This window comes from Cutaneotrichosporon oleaginosum (genome assembly GCF_008065305.1).
Source record: "Cutaneotrichosporon oleaginosum strain ATCC 20508 chromosome Unknown ATCC20508_contig03, whole genome shotgun sequence".
Taxonomy (NCBI): domain Eukaryota; kingdom Fungi; phylum Basidiomycota; class Tremellomycetes; order Trichosporonales; family Trichosporonaceae; genus Cutaneotrichosporon; species Cutaneotrichosporon oleaginosum.
In genome coordinates this window covers 76,704-96,319 of record NW_027072172.1, presented here as the reverse complement: position 1 = coordinate 96,319, position 19,616 = coordinate 76,704, and the positions used below count along the sequence as shown (strand labels likewise).

The following is a 19,616-nucleotide window of genomic DNA, read 5'->3' as shown; positions in this document are numbered from 1 at the left end:
TCGTCACGTCGCTCCCTCTTCGCCCCGTTCTCATCTCGCTCAGCATCACTTTCTTCTAGTTCTTGCGGAGCATCACCATCTTCACATTCACCACCACCACCACCACCACCACCCCCCTGTGCGCCTCCTCCTCCTCCCCCGGCGAAATGTCTGAATCACCAACAAGATATCAGCCAACTCCCACACCTTCAGCAGAGATCCGTTCCCTGGCCATCGCAAAGCTCAAGCGCGCAGCCTCCCTTCCCCGTACTCCAGATGGCCGCCGCCAACCGCATTCAAGAGCCGCAGCAGGCCCGAGCGGGGCGGCGTCCGAGGACAGCCATGGCGCACCTTCGTCGCTCGAGTCTGGCATGACACCCTCGCCGACAAAGGGTGCAGGGCATTACGGGGGCGACGAAGAGCTCCTGGCTGCATCACCATCCGCGAACGCCATTAGAAGCGGCGGTGGGTCGTCGATGCAGCGCTCGAACTCGGACTCGTCGTCGTTTCACATGCCTACCCCTTATGGCTCTGCCAACGCTTCGCCCTTCTTTACTGCCCAAGCATCGCCAGCGAGCAACCCGGGGACAGACTGGGCCGCGTACCAGCTCGCTCAGTCATACCTCCCCTCCATAAGCCCTGTCCCGCCAACCAACGCAACGGCACCGCCAAGCTCCTTCCCTACAAACCTAACTCCAGGTGGCGGCGGCGGCGCAGGTCGCAACACACCCTCCCCGCTCCCCTCGCTGGGGGAACTACGCAACCTCTCTCGGTCAAACTCCGCAGCAGCTCGTCAGAATGCCATGAACAAGCTCATCGGAGGCGCCGCCACGCCAACCAAGACCAGAAATCCAGGCGGCATGCTCTCCTCATCAGAAGAAGATGTGACATTGTCGCTGCCTGGGTCGGCGCGTGCATTGCATCGCTCGGGCACCATTGGTGTCCCGCGCATGTTCGGCATGCCCGCAGAGACCGTCGTGGACGACTCGACCATCACCCCCATCCCGGATACGGCTTATGATGTCCCTCGCCCTCGACTTCAGCGAAGCTTCACCGTGTCCTCATCCAACATGGGTGAAGAGCGCCGCAGCGCAGTGGGACGTCGCATGGTCGAACGCCTGGGGGCGCGCAGAGCGGCACGCCAGCAAGAGGAGCAAGAGGTCCGACAGCTTTGGGAGGAGCGTCGACGCACCAGGGGAAGTCAAAAGGGCATAGATATATCAACACCAGACGGAACGCCTCCCCGGCCAGCTGTTGCCCCTTCCGTCGCCCCAGTTAAGCCGCCACCAACTGCCTTTGCAGCCGCAGTCGGAGGAGGGGGTCTAGCGGCGCTTTTAGCTAGTGCAGGCTCGGACCGCACGCCTTCACGAAGTACTCAACATTCGGACAATGTGTTCGAGTACGAGGCCCACCTCAAGCGCTCCATGTCTACGCGTACAGCGCGCACCGAGGCGATGGAGGAGAGCCCAGCCTTCGAGTCGCGACCGGCATTCGACGACATGGGTGAAATAGGCGGGGATCACGGTATCGATGATCCTACACCTTTGCCCATACCCGAGTTGCCTTTCGCGACGCCTAAAAAGCATACGGCACACGAGTCCATCTCATCGTCAGCGACCACTGTCATGGGCAAGGCAGTCTCACCAGCGACTACGAGCCTGGAACGCGTTCCCTCGGCCCCATCAATGGACCCCTTCAACTCATATCACTCCAGCCAACAGAGCGGATCAATGTACGACGACGAGCGGGAGGAACGGTTGGACGGCGATGACTGGGATGGTAAGCTTGTCGTGCGCTCACAGTTGCTGACTGTAGCTCATACCCATGATTTCACGCGGCAAACCTCACGCCCCGATACTCACTCGATCGTGGACACCAACACGGGACATCACGGCCACGGGGACACCGACTCGGCGTACTACAGTGACGGCGTCCGTCCGATGAGCAAGGTGTCAGAGCCCGGGTCGAGTAACAGCGGCCACCTTGACCCTCCTGAACGTCGCCCGCACAAGAAATCGAGCAGCATCTCGAAACTAATGGGCCGCGCAATGCTCAACGCCGTCAAGCCCCGCATCTCTGTCGCGAGTAACGAAACGCCTCCTCTTAGCCCACGCGAGGGCGCCTCCGGCAGCCGGCGGCAGTCGGACGCATCCAACTCGCAGAGCCACCACAGCGTACACAGCCAGTACTCTCATCGCGGCGTATCGCCCACTCCTGATCCCAAGTACAACAAACTTGTCTCACCTCATTCATTGGGCCCCAAGTCGCCGATGTACAAGAAGGACGAGGCTCCAGATCATGCGAACAATCTTCTCATCCAGCACCAACTCACGTCTGGCGCCCCTTCACCCGTCAGCTTCTTGCCCAGGGCCACACCTAATGATCCTCGCATTCACAACTCGAAATTATCGCCATTCCCCGGCATTGTGGCCTTGGAGAGTCGCAGCCGTCGGCCCTCAGAGGACCAGCCCCGTCTAATTCAGCAGACGTCTGACCCAACCTTGCCCACGGTCAGAGGCATGTCGCCGCACGCAGAGGTCGGGCGGGGCTCCACGGAGAGCGGGGGAAAGCACAAGGGAGTGGACGCTTCCAATGCGGCTTCGATTTCCTCGCAAGGCGGAGGATCAGGTTTTGGCACTCACTCATCTCAGAGTCACAGCAATGGCCATGGCTACGGCAGCCATAGTCGGGGTCTCAGCCACAGCCAGAGCGACGACCATCGTCACGGTCACCACGAGCTTGTCAGCAACACCAATGGGCAAGCACGCAACAGCCCCGTGGTGCAGCAGGACATCCTTCGACCCGGAGCCAAACAGCGTCCCGAGATTCCCTCCTTCATGATGAACCGCCGCCGCGCTCCTCCCCCGCCCATAGAGCTCGCTGACTCGAACGTCGTGTCTATCAACGACGATCCGGTCACCCCTCCATCCTCAAAATTGAACAATCTACCCCCGCGGTCTCGTGAGGTGTTGCGTCGCATGGACGGGGTCCTGTCATTGCCTGCCAATGACCCTTCACGACCAGACTTCTTGGATGACCCCCCTCGCAAGTTGCTTCTTTCCCAGCAAGTGCTCCAGGTGGTTAACGTGAACACCGTCAAGGACCGATACCTGTTCTTGTTCAATGATCTCCTCGTCATTGCGAAGCCCGTGATGGGATCGGGCGCAACCCTGGCCAACCTCGACATGAAGTTTGTTGTCAAGTCGATCGTGGGCCTCGACAAAGTTACCGTCACTGGTTTGAGCGACGAGCCGTCGACCCAGCCGAGCCAGCATCCGACCGTTCAGCAGTTCATCCGCGACTTTGCGGCAGACGCCAAATCCGCCGTGCGTGATCTGGTCCAGCGTAGCAATCCCAGCCTCGACGCGGCGACATTGGCGAGTTTACTCTTCAAGACAGACAACTTGGACAAGACGCAGCTCGGCCTGTTACTTGCTTCAGACCCTGACCTTTTGATCGCGTACATTGGCATGTTCGACTTCAACCTCGTGCGCATCGATGAGGCTCTACGACTGTTCCTCCTCGACGTTCGCCTGCCGACTGACATACACGCCGCCGAAGCTATCCTGCGCGGCTTCGCAGATGGCTACATCGCCGCTAATGAGAATAGCGTGACGTTTGATGCGGCACTGGCAGAGGATCTCGTGCTTGCCACACTCGAGTTGAACGATATGCTGTATTCGACCTTCGGCTTTGCATTCCCCAACCATGCCGTCTCGCGGGACACATTTGTCCATGCCTTCGAGAGCAAGGACCCGCACGGCCTCGTGCCCGCGGAGTTACTGGCGGACATCTACGATTCCATCCGCGGCGGCAAGCTCGTCCAGGCCTTGTCATCTCACGAGGGACATCTTGTGCGCGAGCTGGTCCAGACGCCTGCCCGACTTCCGAGCAAACTCACCTGCAGGGAATGGTCCCAAAGCTTCCAAATTTCCATTCCGAAGCCCGATCCTCATTTCCAAGTGAAGCTGGTCGGCACTGGTTTGGAGCTGGACCCTCCCGTGCTGGACTTCTCGCGGTCCAAGGACGCCTCGTTTAAGGTTCGCGGCACTCGTTTGGGTCCACAGACGCTGCTCCTCGAGCGACTTGGAGCTAGCGCGTAAGTTAATTCTTCCTTTCGTTGCTGACATTCAGCGCGCTCTACCCCACTCTTGGCAAATCGTGGACGTTCAACATTGAGCGAGCGTTCATGCGCAACACGTTCCACGTTGCGTTCCCTTCCCACCTCGGCGGCAAGCGCAAATACTGCTTCTCTGTCCCAGATGCGACCCTGCGCGCCAAGTGGGGAACGACGCTCAACAGACAGATATGGCTCGCATGCACCAAGAAGCAACAGCAGACCTCGGGGGCCGCTGCGAAGGTTACCGAGGGGCGTGCGCACCGCGCCGCTGAAGCTGTTGCGCTCCAGGTCCTCCGGGACGCGCTTATGCCTCACGAAAACTGCGGCGAGGACGCCGACGCCAGCCCACATTCGAACACGCCGTCCTCAATACCTGCCCGTGTCCTCCGGCAAGGCTCGATATCTGCTGCGTATTCTAAGCTGGCGCCAGACGAGGCCGACCTACCGCTCCAGCCGACGCGAGGCCATCACGCCGGCTTGTCAGGTCTCGGCGACCTGCAGACGGGCAAGGAGATCGTGCTTCTGTGCAGACAGAATTCGCTCCTGCCCTCTGTCCTCGAGCTCCTCCAAAAGGGCACTGGTACAGCAAACGGCAAGGCTAAGGCGAAGGCTGAGGCGCACGCCAACGCCCAGCCGCAGCCTCAACCCCATCCTCAGCCCCAGGCCCACCACGCCAAGGCTGCCGATCAAAAAACCCCTCTCATCCAGAACCCACCACGCGCCCCCCACCTCCAGGCGGCGGTGCAACCGAAGCGGTCTGCCGGTCTGCGCGCCCTCATGCACGACCGGCGGCTGTAGGCCATTCATCATTTGTTGTCATTAGCATTGTGTAGAGGGAGCATATGCATACACCCCGGGCACGAAGATGGGACAGACTGACCGCTGCAATGCCGCCGCACTCCCTCCGAAACGAGGCGTGATAAGTTAGGACAGTGGCGTAGATGAGGTTTGCCCGCCGGCCAACGGACCCAACACCACGCGAGCACAATGAAATGCATTGCCAGTCTACCATCTACACCTTCGCTACCTTACGCGTATCTGCCACGCGGCGCTCCACACTCTGGCGCAGCGCCCTACTGGCGGCCTGCAGCCGCTCGTCCCCGCTCTCCTCGCCGTCCTTGCACGCCGCCAGCACGCGATCGTAGAGGTTGAACGGCGTGTCGGCACTGGCGTCCCGCGCCTCAGGCGTCGCCTCGGCGCGCAGCGCGTCCGCGCTCCACTCGACCGCCTCGCGCACCCACCCGAAACGGAGTGCGCGCGCAATCCACCCCGCCGCATCCCGTGCGAGTTCGGCCTGCACAAGCCACGCGGGCATAGCCCACCCGGCCGCCGCGTCCTCGTTGAGCGCGAACAGCGTGTCGGCCACCGCTGCAGTGTACTTCCAGCGCGTGGCGGCGCTGTCGTGCCGGGCCAGCGCGATCTGGAGGTATCGCAGTGCGAGGGCCGAGGGCGGGCCGCGCAAGCGCGCGGTCGCAGGCGCACGGAGGAAGGCGGCGCGCGCGTCGTCGCGTCTCGCGCCGCGCGAGAGCTCGACACACCGCGTCGCGAGCGCCGTGAAGATGTCTGTCATGTCCTCGTGCATCTCGGCGGCGGCGAGGAACGCCTCGTCGAACTTGTCGCGCTGCGTGAAGAAGCCCACAATCTCGGTCGGCGCCAGCGACACGTTGCCCGCCAGCAGGTCGGGCACCTCCGGCGCGAGCTGGAGCTGCGACAGGATGGCACGGTACTCTGACCGCATGTCGGCCAAGGTCACGATGTCAGTGGTGGAAGCCGTCGCGGAGAACGCCTCCTCGGGGATGTACGAGGTCACGCGGCGCCGCTTCGCCGCACGTGGGGAGTGAATCGTGATCCAGGCATTGCGCTTGTCGACCAGGGAGAGAGCATTGATTGCGGCCAGGAACGAGCGCGCTCTCAGCGCCGCGACCTGCGTGCGGTTCAGCTTCGAGCTGACCTCGGCATATCGGTTCGCCTGCGCATACATTGTTTCGCCGGCCGAGCGGTAATCGCCCCGGCTGATGTGCCATGAGTAAAGCACTTCGTAGTAGTTGGGGGCACGAAGAGGGTCGCTGTTACGCGCCTTGTAGTTGAGGAGCTCCTCCACCTCCTTCTGGAACCCAATGAAGCCAAGCGAGTTTAGGCGCCCAATCTCGTTTGCCTCGCACATCGCGCTGATGAGCTGGCCCAGCAGGTCCCGCTTGTTTGCCCGCGGCGCGTCAGTGAGTGTTGCGTAGGCGTCCTCAAATTGTCCCAGCTGGAGGTAGGCGAGGAAGACGCTTGTCCAGACAGTTTTGGCGTCGCTCCCGTTCTGGTCAATCGTCTGCAGCGCGCGTTCCCCGAACCGCGCAACGGGGACCCACAGCTCTCGCTGCTTGACGATATCTAACACGTGGAGGAAGTAGTCACCGAGCGCCTTCTTCGAGCGCCACGTGTGGTTGATCACTTGCAGTGATCCATCTGATGTCAGCTCGCTGCAATAGAAGAAAGAGCTCACCTCTGCAACCTGCTGAGGCTCGCTCGAGCAGGTTTGCTCCTCGCTCAACGTCCCCGATTTCTAACAGCGCCAGGCCGCGCACATATGCCGTCCCAGACGACATGGGATATAGCTCTGTGAGGTCTACGGCTGTAGCCGCGTGCCCGTCGGCAAGCACAATAAAGGCGAGCTTGACGTCGGCTGCGCGAGGTTCAACATCAAATTGTTCGCTGCCCACGAGGCTGAGGTCTGCGAGGAGGCTGCTCGCCATGTTGAAGAGACCCGCCAAGGTGTCACGTGGTGCCTGCGGCCTCAAGGACTGTGCCAGCAGCGAGTGCAAAAGCGAGTAGGCTGTGTCGTATCCGTCGCTGTCGATACCCTTGTCCTCATTCTCGCGCATCTTCAGGCTGCCGAACGCGGCAAGCACATCATCTCTCCCATTCCGCTTCTGAATCTCACGATCACCCTCTCTAGTACCGCTCCGCTGCGACAGCCACGACAGAACACGATAGCGGTGGTAAGTGACCTGTGCCCGAGCGATCACCGCGATGAGGGTTTCCGACGCGTCGTCGTCTTCAGCAAGGTCAGAAGATGTGGCTGTGTGGTACAACGCAACGAGGAGGACATCGCGCGCGAGGGCGAAGCGGCTCGCGATGACAGCCGAGACAGTCGAGGCAAGCAGGGCGTTGCCGAAGCCTGAGAGTGACCAGTTGTCGACCTTCTGCGACCCGCTTGCCGCGGCGGGGTAGCTCGAGAGAATCTCCAAGATGTCGGCGAGCGTGCGAGGGATCGAGGATGACTCGGCAAGTGCGCGTGTGACGTGGGCCCGAGTCTCCTCCGTGAGGTACGGCTCCATGAAGTCGTCCCAGAGACCGCCAGCGAGTTCCTCTGGCGGAACCGAGGCGGGGACCGACAGCTCGCTATCGAGATGACTGAACAACGCGTCGAGCGCAGAGACGCTGCCGTCGCCTGAAGACGTGTTCCGCAACAATGTGGATAGCGACTCGCCAGCCACACATGTAGCAGTGATAGCGCGGCGTGCTTTTGGCGGCGCCAAAGCAGGATACAACGCACGGAGAGCACCTTCAGGCAATGTCTGGAACTCCGCGGCCTGCTGCGGAACTTGTCCATGGTGAACAAGGACTGCCGACGTGTCCTCCTGCACGGGAGTCGAGGCGCCCTCTCGGTCAACGATGACGAGTTGGCCATCGATGCAAGTTGTAGCCACCGGCCAGCGACCCTGTTTGTCGAGCTCGCACACTCGCGCCCATATACCGAGCCACTGCTGCTTCAACTCGGCGCGGAACTCACGCACAACAGGCGCGCCAGTCTGCGGGCTCATCTTCATGGTCAGCGCCGAGCCGACGGCGCCTTTGAAACGCTCTGCCAGGCTGGGGTACACAACGCTGCGAGCCCGCTCCTGGAGAAGAATGGGGAGGTGGGCGATGTAGTCGTCCAGAGCTGTGGTGAGATCAAGGCTCGAGAAGCGGCCGGGATGAAGGAGGTGCTTGACAAAGACATCGGAGATGTCCTCGTTCGCATACGGCTGGGCCGGGTCAGGTGGGTCAAGGCTGAGGATTGCGTCGAAGTACGATGTGTCGTAACGCTCCACGCCGTCGTAGCACGCCGCTCGTTGCCAGTCGAAGACCATGCGCGGCTTGGTGGGTGGCGCGTGGTACGTGGTGAACTGAAGGATGTCATTGATAGGCACCGAGTCGGCCTCGAGCTTGCCCTTGGCATCCCATACAGCCCAAAGCCGCCATCCGTCCGCTGCGTCCGTCCGTGAAGGTGGCTGGATCTCGAAGCCACGCAGTTCACTGCCTGCGGAAGCCGGTGACCCGGCTCGCTCGCCTGCGTACACCAAATCGTTGGCTCCAGAAGTCGGGTGGGAAGCGCGGTAGAACACAAAAGTGCCGGGAACTGAGGGGTTGTAGGGGGTGGGAATGAAGACGACGACAATATGCGAGCAACGCGAGCTAGGATTGGGATGGCGCACAACGCGGATGAGAGACGTCGAAAGCTCTGCTGAGGGTTGCGCGCCTGGCACCTGGGTAGCCGGTACAAGGTCTTGGGATGAGAGCCGCACGTCCAGCGTCTTCAGACACAGCCCGCTGACACTCGACCATGTGCGCAACTTGGAGTCGCGCGACAACGAGTAAAGCACCGGAATCTGGTCCTGGTAGTCGAACTCTGCGAGCGACGTGACCGTCTCATCGGCGCCGCGGCTGAAGAAGCCCAAGCGCAATCTTGAGTGGCCGCGGTGGTGCGACGCGGTCCAAATGGGATTTTCTACTATCAGCTCATATCCTCCACCAAGTCGCTCACCGGGTGTAGAGTCGGGAAGGCGAGCGACCTTTATGATGCCACCGTCCGAGCAGCCAAGCATAACAGTGTTCTGGTTGACGGCTGCCCAGCTTGCGATGCCGCCAGCAGCGTTGATTGTCTCGTCACCGATTTCAATCTCTTCGGCCCAGTCTGTGTCCTTCGTCTGGAGTATGACACGGTCACCCGCGTCGGAGAAGCCAGAAAGAGGAAAGGTGAAGCGGTAAATAACGTCGGCGGTTGTGACGACGAGCACGATCAGAACGCCCGCTCCAAAGTCGGGAATGATGCAGCCATTTGCTAGAGGCCGCAACGGGTCGGGGAGCACAATACGCAGCACACTGGGCGATGAGTCTGGCTTGGAGTTGATCACAAGGGAGAGGGAACGCAGCTCCAGCGCGTACCCATTGAACACTGAGCGTGCAAGGGTGCCCGTCTGCGCATCAAAGGAGGCGCTGAGCGCGTGCTCGGCGTGGAGGGGAGTGTTGTAGTCATGCTCAGTTGCGGGAAAGGAGCGCTCCGAGGGCACGGCAACCTCTACGGCACTCGTCTCGGCTAGGTGCGCGTGGACAAGCTCGAAGGGGGTGTACAGCGCCATCTTTGGCGGTCGCTCCACCGGGTCGGTGGGGGTGGGTGAGTGGGCCGTATGGGTGTCGACTAGTCGAGCTCTCGAGCGTTGCGAGGACTGGAACGGGGGTGGAGTAGAGAGGTGTAGAGTTGGAGGAGTGATCTAGAGCGAGGCAAGTGGGGCGATCGAGTGCGAGGTGGATGCCATGGAGGGGATCGTTGTTGGTCCAGAAAACGACACACAATATTTGCTTCCGTCGCTGACTTCACCACCTCTCTTCGAATTCCGCTGGCCCCGCAACAATCGTTCACTCTCGCATTCATCCTTCCCACCCTCTCTCTTACCAGGGCTCCAGGTGCGTCTCCAGCTCGACAGCTTGTGTCTTGGAGCGTTGTACAGTGGCATTTCCGGATGCTTACCCCCCAGTATCATGGACCCAAGAAGACGGGACCCTCGCCAGCGCGGCGGATTTGGACCCAGCGGAGGGCAAGCTGGGTACGGGGCCCAGCCACCAAACTACGGCGGTGGTGGCGGCGACTACGGAAGACAAGGAGCAGTAGGAGGTGGTGGTGGCGGCGGCGGCGGCGGCGGCGGCGGCGGGAGTGGAGGAGGGGGACAGGCAGGTTATCCACCGTACGGTGGAGCGCAGGGAGGTGGGGGAGAACGGTTCAACCGTGGATCCAACTCTCCCTTCCCTCCTTCTGATCCACGTTTAAGAGGGCAGACATCAACGCAACCGTACCCCGAGTCTCGGGATCCGCGGCGCGACCCGCGCGATCGTGACCCTCGCCGGAGAGGACCAGGAGGACAACCACCAGGACCACCAGAGCGCGCAGTTCCGCCAGAGCATCGTCCTACTCCTCCGCCGGCTGACGTTGCGCGGACGAACGGGGCGTCAGGAGTGGTGGAGGACGAGCCCAAGATTCGACAGCGCCCTTTGTTCTGTGTCGTGTGTGCAAGCAACAATGTGAGTTGCAGTTCATGTTGCGCAGCTGACCGCAGAATCGGTCGATGGAGGCGCACAAAGTGTTGAAGTGCGTTCCGCTTGGCTCTTCGACACCGTCCCATCTTTTCCATTACCCCACTCGGAATGACAACTAACGACAGTGAGGCAGGCCTGCGCGTAATCTCCGCGGGAACGGGTTCAGCTGTGCGGCTGCCAGGTCCGGCGATCGACAAGCCTAACGTTTATCGCTTCGGGACACCATATGACTACATCTACAAGGACCTTGAGTCCAAGGATCCGAAACTGTGAGCGCCACCGTAACCCACGGGCAAAGCTAACACCAGATATGCAGCCAACGGACTGCTGCCGATGCTGGATCGCAACCGCAAGGTCAAGTTAGCTCCGGAAAAGTGGCAGGAGCAGCGCGCGGTGCTCGCGGACGTTGTCATCACCTGCGAGGAGCGTTGCTACGATGCGGTATGCGAAGGTGAGCGATACGCACCCTCTGCCAGGTGTTCACCATCCGCCCAACACAGCTTTCTGACCCCAGACATGCTCGCGCGTGGGGGAGAATACAATCGCCCGATTCATGTCATCAACGTGGAGATCAAGGACAACCCGGAGGAAGCGCACATTGCGGGCAAGTCGATTCTGGAATTGTGCCAGAAGGTGAGTGGCGGTGGTGGTTTGGTGTACATCCGGTGGCTGCGCTGACCATGTGCAGATTGAGACGGCGCGTGACCTCGACGCCCAGATTGATGACATTCTGGTTGCCCACGCGGAGAAGCACCCCCACGCCCTTTTGCACACTGTCACGTTTTTCTGATATTCTTATGCATGTAGACATCGGCGACACCCCAGTAGCATGGTTCAAGAGTTGCCGGTGAGAGAGGACTGTAAGTGCATGAAAAAGAGCGGGATGGCAGTTGGGTCGGGCGGCCAGGCGGGTGTGGCCGTCAAAGTATGACGCGTTGGGTGAGCAAGGTGGCCTGGGTGGCCTGGGTGGGTGGTGGCTTGGGTGAGGAGGCGCGTGCCGGTTGTCGCCGCCACTCAAGGGGTCGGGTGATCGTCCATCTCGTACTCGCCGTCCTCTCCTTCCACATCTGCCCTCGATCAACTCTTCTTATACTCTCATTCTCATTCTCATTCTCATTCTCATTCTTATTCTCTTTCATTCTCTCTCGCTCTCAATCTCGCTCTTTGTCTCTCCTTCCACTTTAATCCTCGTCCACCGCTTCCATCAAGTCCGGCCGAGCACAAACCACCTAGCGTCCACAGCACAGCCGTCGGTCACCAACATCAATCGCACGCATTGGCCTCATCCTCCTACCTACCCACGCTCATATTCAAGCACTCACCTCCCCCCTGTCTCCTGCGCTTCTTCCCACCCCGCCGCACACTCGCCGCCCGCATCAACGGTCACGCTCCGCGCTCAACCGCGTCGTCGCTCCTGTGCTTTCCCCGACGGCGCACCTTCACTGCGCGTGCGCGGCGCGCTATGAGCCATGTCGTCGACACTCTCAAACTACAGTCTCGGTGACCTGTTAGGTCGTGGAGCGAGTGCAAATGTCTACCGCGCGCTCAACTTCCATACAGGCGAGACGGTCGCGATCAAGCAGATCTCGGTGGCGTCGCTGCCCGCCAGCAGCCTTCCAGACATTATGAGCGAGATCGACCTGCTTAAAAACCTCAATCATCCAAACATCGTCAAGTACAAGGGGTTTGCGCGCGACAAGGAGAACCTCTTCATCGTGCTCGAGTACTGCGAAAACGGGTCGTTGCAGAACATTCTCAAGCGGTATGGCAAGTTCCCCGAGTCACTCGTGGCCGTCTACATGCGTCAGGTTCTCGAAGGACTGCTGTATCTGCACGACCAGGGTGTGATACATCGAGACATCAAAGGCGCAAACATTCTTACAAACAAGGACGGGTGTGTCAAGCTTGCCGACTTTGGCGTGAGCTCGCGCGCACCCACCCCCGACCTCGCAGCCGCTGCTCAGCACCCGGACGCGGACAACGAGGTCGTCGGTAGCCCCTACTGGATGGCGCCTGAGGTCATCGAGCAGTCCGGTGCAACAGCCGCGTCGGACGTGTGGAGTGTTGGATGCGTTGTTGTTGAGCTCCTCGAGGGCAAGCCGCCATTCGGCAGTCTCACTCCCATGCAGGCACTCTGGCGGATCGTTCAAGACGAATCCATGAGGATACCGGAGGGCGCTAGTCCAGTGCGTATCAGCGTTATACTGGCGACAGATGCTGACGCCAGATCGTCAAAGACTTTCTATACCAGTGTTTCCAGAAGGACCCCAATCTACGTGTGTCGGCGCGTAAACTTTTGCGCCACCCGTGGATGCAGACGGCCAAGAAGGGGGGCGACGAGCCAGCCGCAGCGGTCGAGGCCATCCAGAAGGTGCAGGCGTGGAACGAAGCGTTGAATGGTGAGTTGTTTGGCCCTCGCAAGTTGACTAACGGCAGCCGTACCAAAGAACTCGGGAACTATCCGGCGGTTGCCGGTACCCAAGAAGGCTAAGGATGAGGCCAAGGCGGACCGGAGCGACGCGACGATAGCACCACCCAAGCCCAAGGCGGGGCAGGGTGCGACTGGGCTGTTGCAAAAGAACCAGCACGTTAGCGACGCTCTCAGCCGCGCACGCGAGAGCGACGAGGCTGAGAAGTGGGATGACGACTTCGCCCTTGATATAAGCTTGCCCAAGTTGACGAGCAAGGCGAGTCCTGTCCCGCCAGAAGATGGTGATACAAACCACGCCACGGTGCGCCCGTCCCGTGATGCACTGGCGGCGAGTAAGAGGACTACGAAGGAGCGGCCAAAACCTATTGCGGAAGACTACTCAGATCTCGGGCTGGAGGGCGACGAGCTCAAAATCAAGGCGTCGATTATGAGGGTGAGCTTGACCAGTCTCATCAAGCTAATAACAGTCCCAGCATAAGGGCCGCAAGCCCATCCTCCATCCCAACGACCTCTACAAGGTCGGAACGATCAAACCGCACTCCTCTAAACCGTCGAAGACTCTACTCCCTCCGCTGCCCCAAGCGACAGCAGTGCCACCACCTAAACCAGCACCAGCCGCGCCACCACCAGCTCTGCCAGCCCCAGCTCTGCCAGCCCCAGCTCCACCAGCAGCAAGGGTGCCCTCTCCGGCCCCTACTCCAAATGTATCCACGATTAACAGCCCTACATTACCCACCAAAACGCCACCAGGTTCGCGACAAAGCTCGTTGCGGGGTCGTGTCGCGTCAAGTAACCACCTCGAGTTACTCAAGTACACGGAAGCCGATGACGAGGACTACTCCGACATGTTTGGCGGATCTGCCACCAATGAGGACGGTACGTGTGTTGATGACGGGAGCTGACCGCAGGGACGAATACCATGGGATCACTCCAGCTTACGCGGCGGTCCAATAGGTCCTGGGGTGATGAGGAGGAAGAAGATGTGGACCCATTCGCCGAGCTCGAGGACGATTTCGCAACAGACAGCTACGAGGAGAACCTTCGTCGCGACCGACGAGCCGCAAAGCATGCGAGTGTCGAGCGACTCATTGCGCGGCTAGAGGGCCACCTTCCACCCCCGCAGCTCAAGGAGGTGACGGAGGAGCTAGTGAGTGACTCTCGAAACGTGTGGTTAACATGCCCAGCTGTCCACCCTCGAAAACGCGCCACCAGAGATGCAGCTCGAGCGTCACTTTGTCCAAAATCGAGGCATGCTTGCGTGAGTGCGCGTAGTTGGTGCCGCTGATCGCAGGCTTCTGGACATGCTGGAAACTAATCTAAACCGTCGCGACCATGCCCGCGAGCTCCCCATGTCTCTACTTAAGATTGTTAACTTCGTGAGCACTGCGCTCGTCTCCGCTGAACCAAGATTGTAGCCGTTGATGTCGATAATCTCGAATCGTTCTGTCTTGTTGGCGGCATCCCCGTCATGATCGTGAGAGAACTCTTGCGTCCCCGAAGCTGACCTCAGCCATACACTAGCAAGAGGTATCACCTCAACATCCGCCTCGAGGCGTCCACATTCATTCAGCATCTCACTCGCAGTGCCTTAACGCTGCAAATGTTTATCTCGTGCGTCCGCTTTTCAGACATTGGGTAAAGCTGCAAGCTGACATCAGTTGCCGCGGGTTAAAGGTTCTCGTTGATCTCTTGGACGAGGACTACTCGCTCAATGAGGCCTTAATCCTTTCCGCACTTGAGGGCATTGGAAGTGTCTTCGACCTTCAGTCGCCCACGCCCAAACCCGACTTCTGTCGCATGTTTACCCGAGAAGGCATCATGGACCCGCTGTCAACCGCGCTCCTCAGTCTGATAAAGGACAAGGATGCCGACGAGGACGTCACTAAGCGGTGCCTTGACGTCCTTCTCCTCTTCTCGCAAGTTGCCCAGGCAGACTCGCACGTCCGCCAGTCTTTCGCCGAACGGACGATCATGATGCGCTTGCTGCGCGCCCTCGACCTTCTCCCGCGCAAGCTGCTCGTCACGGCGATCAAGGCCGTAAAGCACCTTGCGACACACCCCCAGCTCGTGGAGGTGCTGCAGAACTCGAACGCTGTCGAAATCCTCGTCGACTTGCTTGGCAAGACGCTCAAGGGCTCGTACAGCAACGAGATTTGCTCCCACATCTTCCAGACCATCTTCTCCATGTGCCGCCTGTCCAAGTCGAGGCAGGAGGAGGCGGCGGCTGCGGGCATCATTCCGCTCCTCAAACGAGTCATCATGTCCAAGTCGCAACTCAAGCAGTTTGCACTCCCCGTTCTTTGCGACCTTGCGAACGCTGGAAAGCAGTCGCGCAGGCTTCTCTGGCAGAACGAGGGCTTGAACAGTATGTTGTTGATTCCGACTCCAGCTAATGGCAGTGTACCTGGACTTGCTGGACGACCCCTACTGGCGTGTAAGCGCACTCGAGGCGCTGACGGCGTGGATGCAAGATGAGCCGGCGCGAGTGGAGGGCGAGTTGCTGGGCAAGGAGTCGATCGACTGCCTGACCAAGTGCTTCGTGCAGTCGTCGTCGCAGTCGTATGAGCGCATTCTCGACCCGTTCCTCAAGATCATGCGGCTTTCTCCGCCGCTCACGAGCGCATTTGTGACGCCGCCCTTCTTGACGCGCCTGGCCGAATCGCTCGAGCGGCAGACCAAGGCGGGTATCACGCTCAACCTACTGCGCATCACGCGACTTGCTCTGGAATCGCACTCACAGCGCGTCACACTCGTGCCGCGGTACCGATTCGACCGGATTGTCAAGCGGCTTGCGCAACAGAATGACCCTGTTCTTGTGCGAGAGCTTGCACAGCAGGTGTACCCTGTCCTGGTCGCGGGGACGCTACCTGCGCCATCTTCCGGCATGGGGGGCGACGGCATGCGCAAGGTTACCGCGGTGCGGCGGAAGAGCACTGACATGTCACCGCCGCTTGGATACCACGGCTTCTCCAGCTCTGGGCAGGGCATACCGTCTCGCCGCATGGGACATACGCGCACCGCCAGCGACGAGGTGCGACGCTCGGTTCTTGGTCCTCCGCTGGAGAACGGCGAAGACCGAGCTGCGTCGGACGGCCGCCGGCCCAAGAGCGGCATACCGCGCAATGTCAAGTAGGTGTCTTTGTGGTGTGCTAGACCAGAGTTGACGCCAGGGAGATCTGGGACGCGGGCGAGAACGGGCGTCGCCTCCGAGCGCCTTCCGTGAGGCCCAAGCTTGGGTAGGGGTGCAGGAGTGAGTGGGGAGGATTAATAGCGTTGAGGAGAGGTATGCGGTAGGGCGCCAGTGTACCATTATGCTCGAGTCGAGTCTCACTACATGCACTCGATAGTCGCTTGTCGTGAGCCATGTACGAAGGGGAGTGGGGCAGCAGTGGATGAAGACGACTTCATGTTTGGCCAGGGAAGACGGAAGCAAAACCGCGCCGTCTTCGCTGTCAACAACCGATCGCACCTTCTCAGCCGCCAATCCGCCAACACTACTTGACTCGACATCTTCATCACTCAACTGACCTCTACCATGTCTACCAAGATCCGTCGTCCAGTCGCCATGTCGACGCCTAAGAAGCAGGTCCCGAAGACGCCTAGCCGTCGCGACGCGAGCCGGCAGGCTGTCCTTGACAACTACGAGCTTGAGGGTGAGTGCAGCTTCTGATGGCAAGACGGCGTAGTGCTGCTCCGGTTCCAACGTGTGCTACGTTGTTCAATCTTGCTAGCTGCCTGAATCATCCGCGCCTAGCAGTACTCTCTGCTCCTACGTGACACTCTCTCACTTGCAATGCCCCGTGCTAACTGCAGTCTCACACCGAACATCTACCAAGCGCGCCGAGCTTGACAGTATGCTGTCTACCTTCCTTTCCCTCGTCGAAGCCGAAATTCTTCGCATCCCGCGCGACCTGCGCACCATGACGCTCGGCGAGCTCGACGAGTGCTGGGCGGGCAACTTTGCCGACACTTCCCGGCGGCTTGCAGAGAAGCGCTTTGAGCGCACGGCGCCTTCAACGGACGAGCAGTCGGTGTTGGCTGCTGCAAAGAGGTGAGCTCGCTCCCGTAATCACAAACTGACGGCAGAAAGAGAGAAGGGCAGTCACCACTTCCCTCCGAAAAGACGACGAAGAGTGGTGAGCCGCAGTGGGAGGGCCGTTACTTACGCCAGCGCGCACCAAGAAGCCTGTACCTGCACCGAAGCGCCGCACCAAGAAGGCCGCCAAGACGCCGCTCCCTCCTGCAACCAGCGCCTCGACGCTCCCACAGGACCACGAGTTCAATCCCCAGCTGCCCCAGACACCCGCAGGACGGGCGCCTCGGCGCAACGAGTCGTTTTTCAGCCAGAACGGCTCGCCAGTGAACCCCGAGCTGGAGAGTGAGAGCGAGCACGACGATGAGCTGCCCGATCCCGCAGCGATGGAGGAAGCCGCTGAACGCGCGTCGGAGCGCGCATCACAGTCCAGCCGAGCAACGACGCAGTCCAAGTCGAAACGTGCCCCCTCCCTAATCTTCCGTCAGAGTTTGGCGCCAGCATTGGTCGATGATGCCCTCGTCGACATTCCCCTGAGCGACGGTCGCACAATCACGTTCAACCCACTCGCTTTGTCGCCGGGACGGATTGACGACGAGCTCGAAAACGGCGGGCTGGGAAGCAAGGAGAAGGCGAGCGTCAAGAAGCTCGTGCAGGACGAGGTGTTCCGGTCGCTCACTCAGCGGATGGAGCGCTGGAAGGCGCTGTAGTTGAGAGTTTGTCGATAGCCCCTCTCCGATTGCTTCTCCTGCGCGTATCTCGATCTCCCTTGTCGTCTTAGATTGCCATACCTGTAACAATGCATGTACCTTGTCCAGCCCGCATCGACGTCTGCATCTCGAAGGATGTTTGTTGGGTCTGTGAGGTGGAGGCGCGGAATCAAATTGCCACGAGGAAATTTGGCTGGGGGTGTCGCCACCCAACTGACCAAGACTCATCCCCCTTTCACTTCCTCTCCATCCTCTCCCCTCTCTTTCTCTCTCTCTATCTCGCACTCTCTCCCTCTTGCTTTTGCTGTCTGGCCTGCCTCTCAGATCGGCCGCAAAACTTCACCGCAGCGAGTGCTACCCATCGCGCGCCGGGCTTACTTTATCGACTCGAAGCTTCTCTTCTCGATTCGTTCCGACTTCCGCCACCCCTCGCCCTCCTCCTTCCCACAGCGCAACTCGTCAAAATGGGCGGCGGTGATCTCAACATGAAGAAGTCCTGGCACCCAGCCCTGCTGGTGAACCAGGACAAGGTGTGGCAAGCGGAGAAGAAGGCGGCCGAGGAACGCAAAGCGTTGCGGCAGCTTCAGAAGGAGCGGGACGAAGAACGCCAACTCGCCGAGCTCCAGCGACTACAAGAGGCGCAGACCGGCAAGAAGCGTGTCGAGAAGCTCGACTGGATGTACGCGGCCCCGTCGACCTCGGAGGGCGCCATGGGCGGGGGCCGCACCGAGCGCGAGCTGGAGGACTACCTCCTCGGCAAGAAGCGTGTGGACGAGGCGCTGCGCGGCGCCGACAAGGACGTGGGCAACACGTCGAAGGACTTCATCGCGCTGCAGAACGCCAACACGGCGCGCGACACAGCCGCCAAGATCCGCGAAGACCCCATGTTCGCCATGGAGAAGGCCAAGGCCGCGCACCTCGCCGCGCTGGCCAACCGGCCTGATGTGCGCCGTGCGCTCAAGGCTAAACAGGAGAGCAAGGAGGACCGCCGGGAGCGCCGCCGCGCTGAGAAGGAGGAGCGGAGGCGGGACCGGCATGAGAGGCGGCGTGACTACTCGGACGACGACCGGGACCGGGAGCGCCGCCACCGCCGCGACGATCGTGACGACCGGAGGCGCGACCGCGACAGGTACGATGACGACCGTGACCGTGACCGCAACCGCCGCCACCGCGATCGCGACCGTAGCGACAGGCGCCGCGACGACCGCGATGACCGCGATGACCGGGATCGGAAGCGCTCCCGCTCCCTATCTCCCCGCCGCGACGACCGTGAGCGTAAGCGCCGTGACTCGCGCTCCGATTCACCACGCCGCGACCGCGACCGTACGCCTGTCAAGCGTGAGCGCGACATTTCGCCAAAGCGCGAGCCCCGCAGTTCGCGTGATCACCGTGAGCCCTCGCCAGTCAAGCGCGAGCGTGATATTACACCCAAGCGCGAGCCTCGGAGCCCACGCGAGAGCCGAAACGGAAGTGACGTGCGCGACTTCCGCAACGGCCACGAGAATGACGATGCTCGCCCCCGTGACCGCCGCGACCACCGCGACCGCAACGGAGCACCACGTGACTTCAGTAATGGCAGCGACCACCGCAACGGCAACGGCCGCAGCTACGACCGCCCACCTCCCCCGCGCCGCCCCTCGCCCGAGCGCAAGCCCGCCGGCAACGCGCTCGACGACATGCGCGCGGCGCGTCTCGCTGCCATGTCGGGCGCCGCGAGCCAGATGTACGCCGAGCGCTCCACGAAGCTTGCGCAGCGCGCCGAGGAGGAGAAGCGCGTGTTCGAGGCCGAGGAGCGCGCGCGCGCAAAGTACCACCGCGACGAGGCGGCGGGTATGTTCATGAAGCACCAGGAGCAGCTGGGCGGGTCGGTTGGGCTGGCGGAGAGCCTCCAGCGCCGTGGCGGAAAGGGTCTCTTGCGCGATATCTAGAATGGCACCCTCGTTTCTCAGTGTAATGTAGCCCATGTACGCATTTTCTTGTCTGTTGGCTCTGGGCGCGTCT

The 19,616-nt window shown here is 60.9% G+C and overlaps 6 protein-coding genes across 6 annotated transcripts; 5 read left to right on the top strand and 1 right to left on the bottom strand.

The window, feature by feature from the left end:
* Positions 1 to 146: 146 nt before the first annotated feature.
* COLE_03222 (uncharacterized protein) lies at positions 147 to 4,897 on the top strand (the record flags this gene model as incomplete). The annotated part of the gene is made up of 3 exons (XM_018420917.2): positions 147 to 1,758; positions 1,795 to 4,078; positions 4,114 to 4,897. 3 exons carry the CDS (start codon positions 147 to 149, stop codon positions 4,895 to 4,897), a joined length of 4,680 nt encoding a protein of 1,559 aa, XP_018277343.1.
* Positions 4,898 to 5,111: 214 nt separating this feature from the next.
* On the bottom strand, positions 5,112 to 9,489 carry COLE_03221 (uncharacterized protein; the record flags this gene model as incomplete). The annotated part of the gene is made up of 3 exons (XM_018421467.2): positions 5,112 to 6,553; positions 6,591 to 8,858; positions 8,895 to 9,489. The coding sequence occupies 3 exons, from the start codon at positions 9,487 to 9,489 to the stop codon at positions 5,112 to 5,114; spliced, it is 4,305 nt and encodes a 1,434-aa protein (XP_018277344.1).
* Positions 9,490 to 10,549: 1,060 nt separating this feature from the next.
* Positions 10,550 to 11,231, top strand: COLE_03220 (uncharacterized protein; the record flags this gene model as incomplete). Its single annotated transcript, XM_018425494.1, has 4 exons — positions 10,550 to 10,710; positions 10,750 to 10,892; positions 10,956 to 11,074; positions 11,130 to 11,231. The coding sequence occupies 4 exons, from the start codon at positions 10,550 to 10,552 to the stop codon at positions 11,229 to 11,231; spliced, it is 525 nt and encodes a 174-aa protein (XP_018277345.1).
* Positions 11,232 to 11,910: 679 nt separating this feature from the next.
* On the top strand, positions 11,911 to 16,112 carry COLE_03219 (uncharacterized protein; the record flags this gene model as incomplete). Its single annotated transcript, XM_018423705.2, has 12 exons — positions 11,911 to 12,627; positions 12,669 to 12,840; positions 12,878 to 13,305; positions 13,340 to 13,748; positions 13,781 to 14,019; positions 14,057 to 14,130; positions 14,164 to 14,248; positions 14,281 to 14,346; positions 14,383 to 14,483; positions 14,531 to 15,237; positions 15,272 to 16,001; positions 16,043 to 16,112. 12 exons carry the CDS (start codon positions 11,911 to 11,913, stop codon positions 16,110 to 16,112), a joined length of 3,798 nt encoding a protein of 1,265 aa, XP_018277346.1.
* Positions 16,113 to 16,407: 295 nt separating this feature from the next.
* On the top strand, positions 16,408 to 17,615 carry COLE_03218 (uncharacterized protein; the record flags this gene model as incomplete). Its single annotated transcript, XM_018423706.2, has 4 exons — positions 16,408 to 16,525; positions 16,686 to 16,923; positions 16,959 to 17,008; positions 17,044 to 17,615. The coding sequence occupies 4 exons, from the start codon at positions 16,408 to 16,410 to the stop codon at positions 17,613 to 17,615; spliced, it is 978 nt and encodes a 325-aa protein (XP_018277347.1).
* Positions 17,616 to 18,079: 464 nt separating this feature from the next.
* On the top strand, positions 18,080 to 19,543 carry COLE_03217 (uncharacterized protein; the record flags this gene model as incomplete). The annotated part of the gene is made up of 1 exon (XM_018425808.2): positions 18,080 to 19,543. The coding sequence occupies one exon, from the start codon at positions 18,080 to 18,082 to the stop codon at positions 19,541 to 19,543; it is 1,464 nt and encodes a 487-aa protein (XP_018277348.1).
* Positions 19,544 to 19,616: the final 73 nt, after the last annotated feature.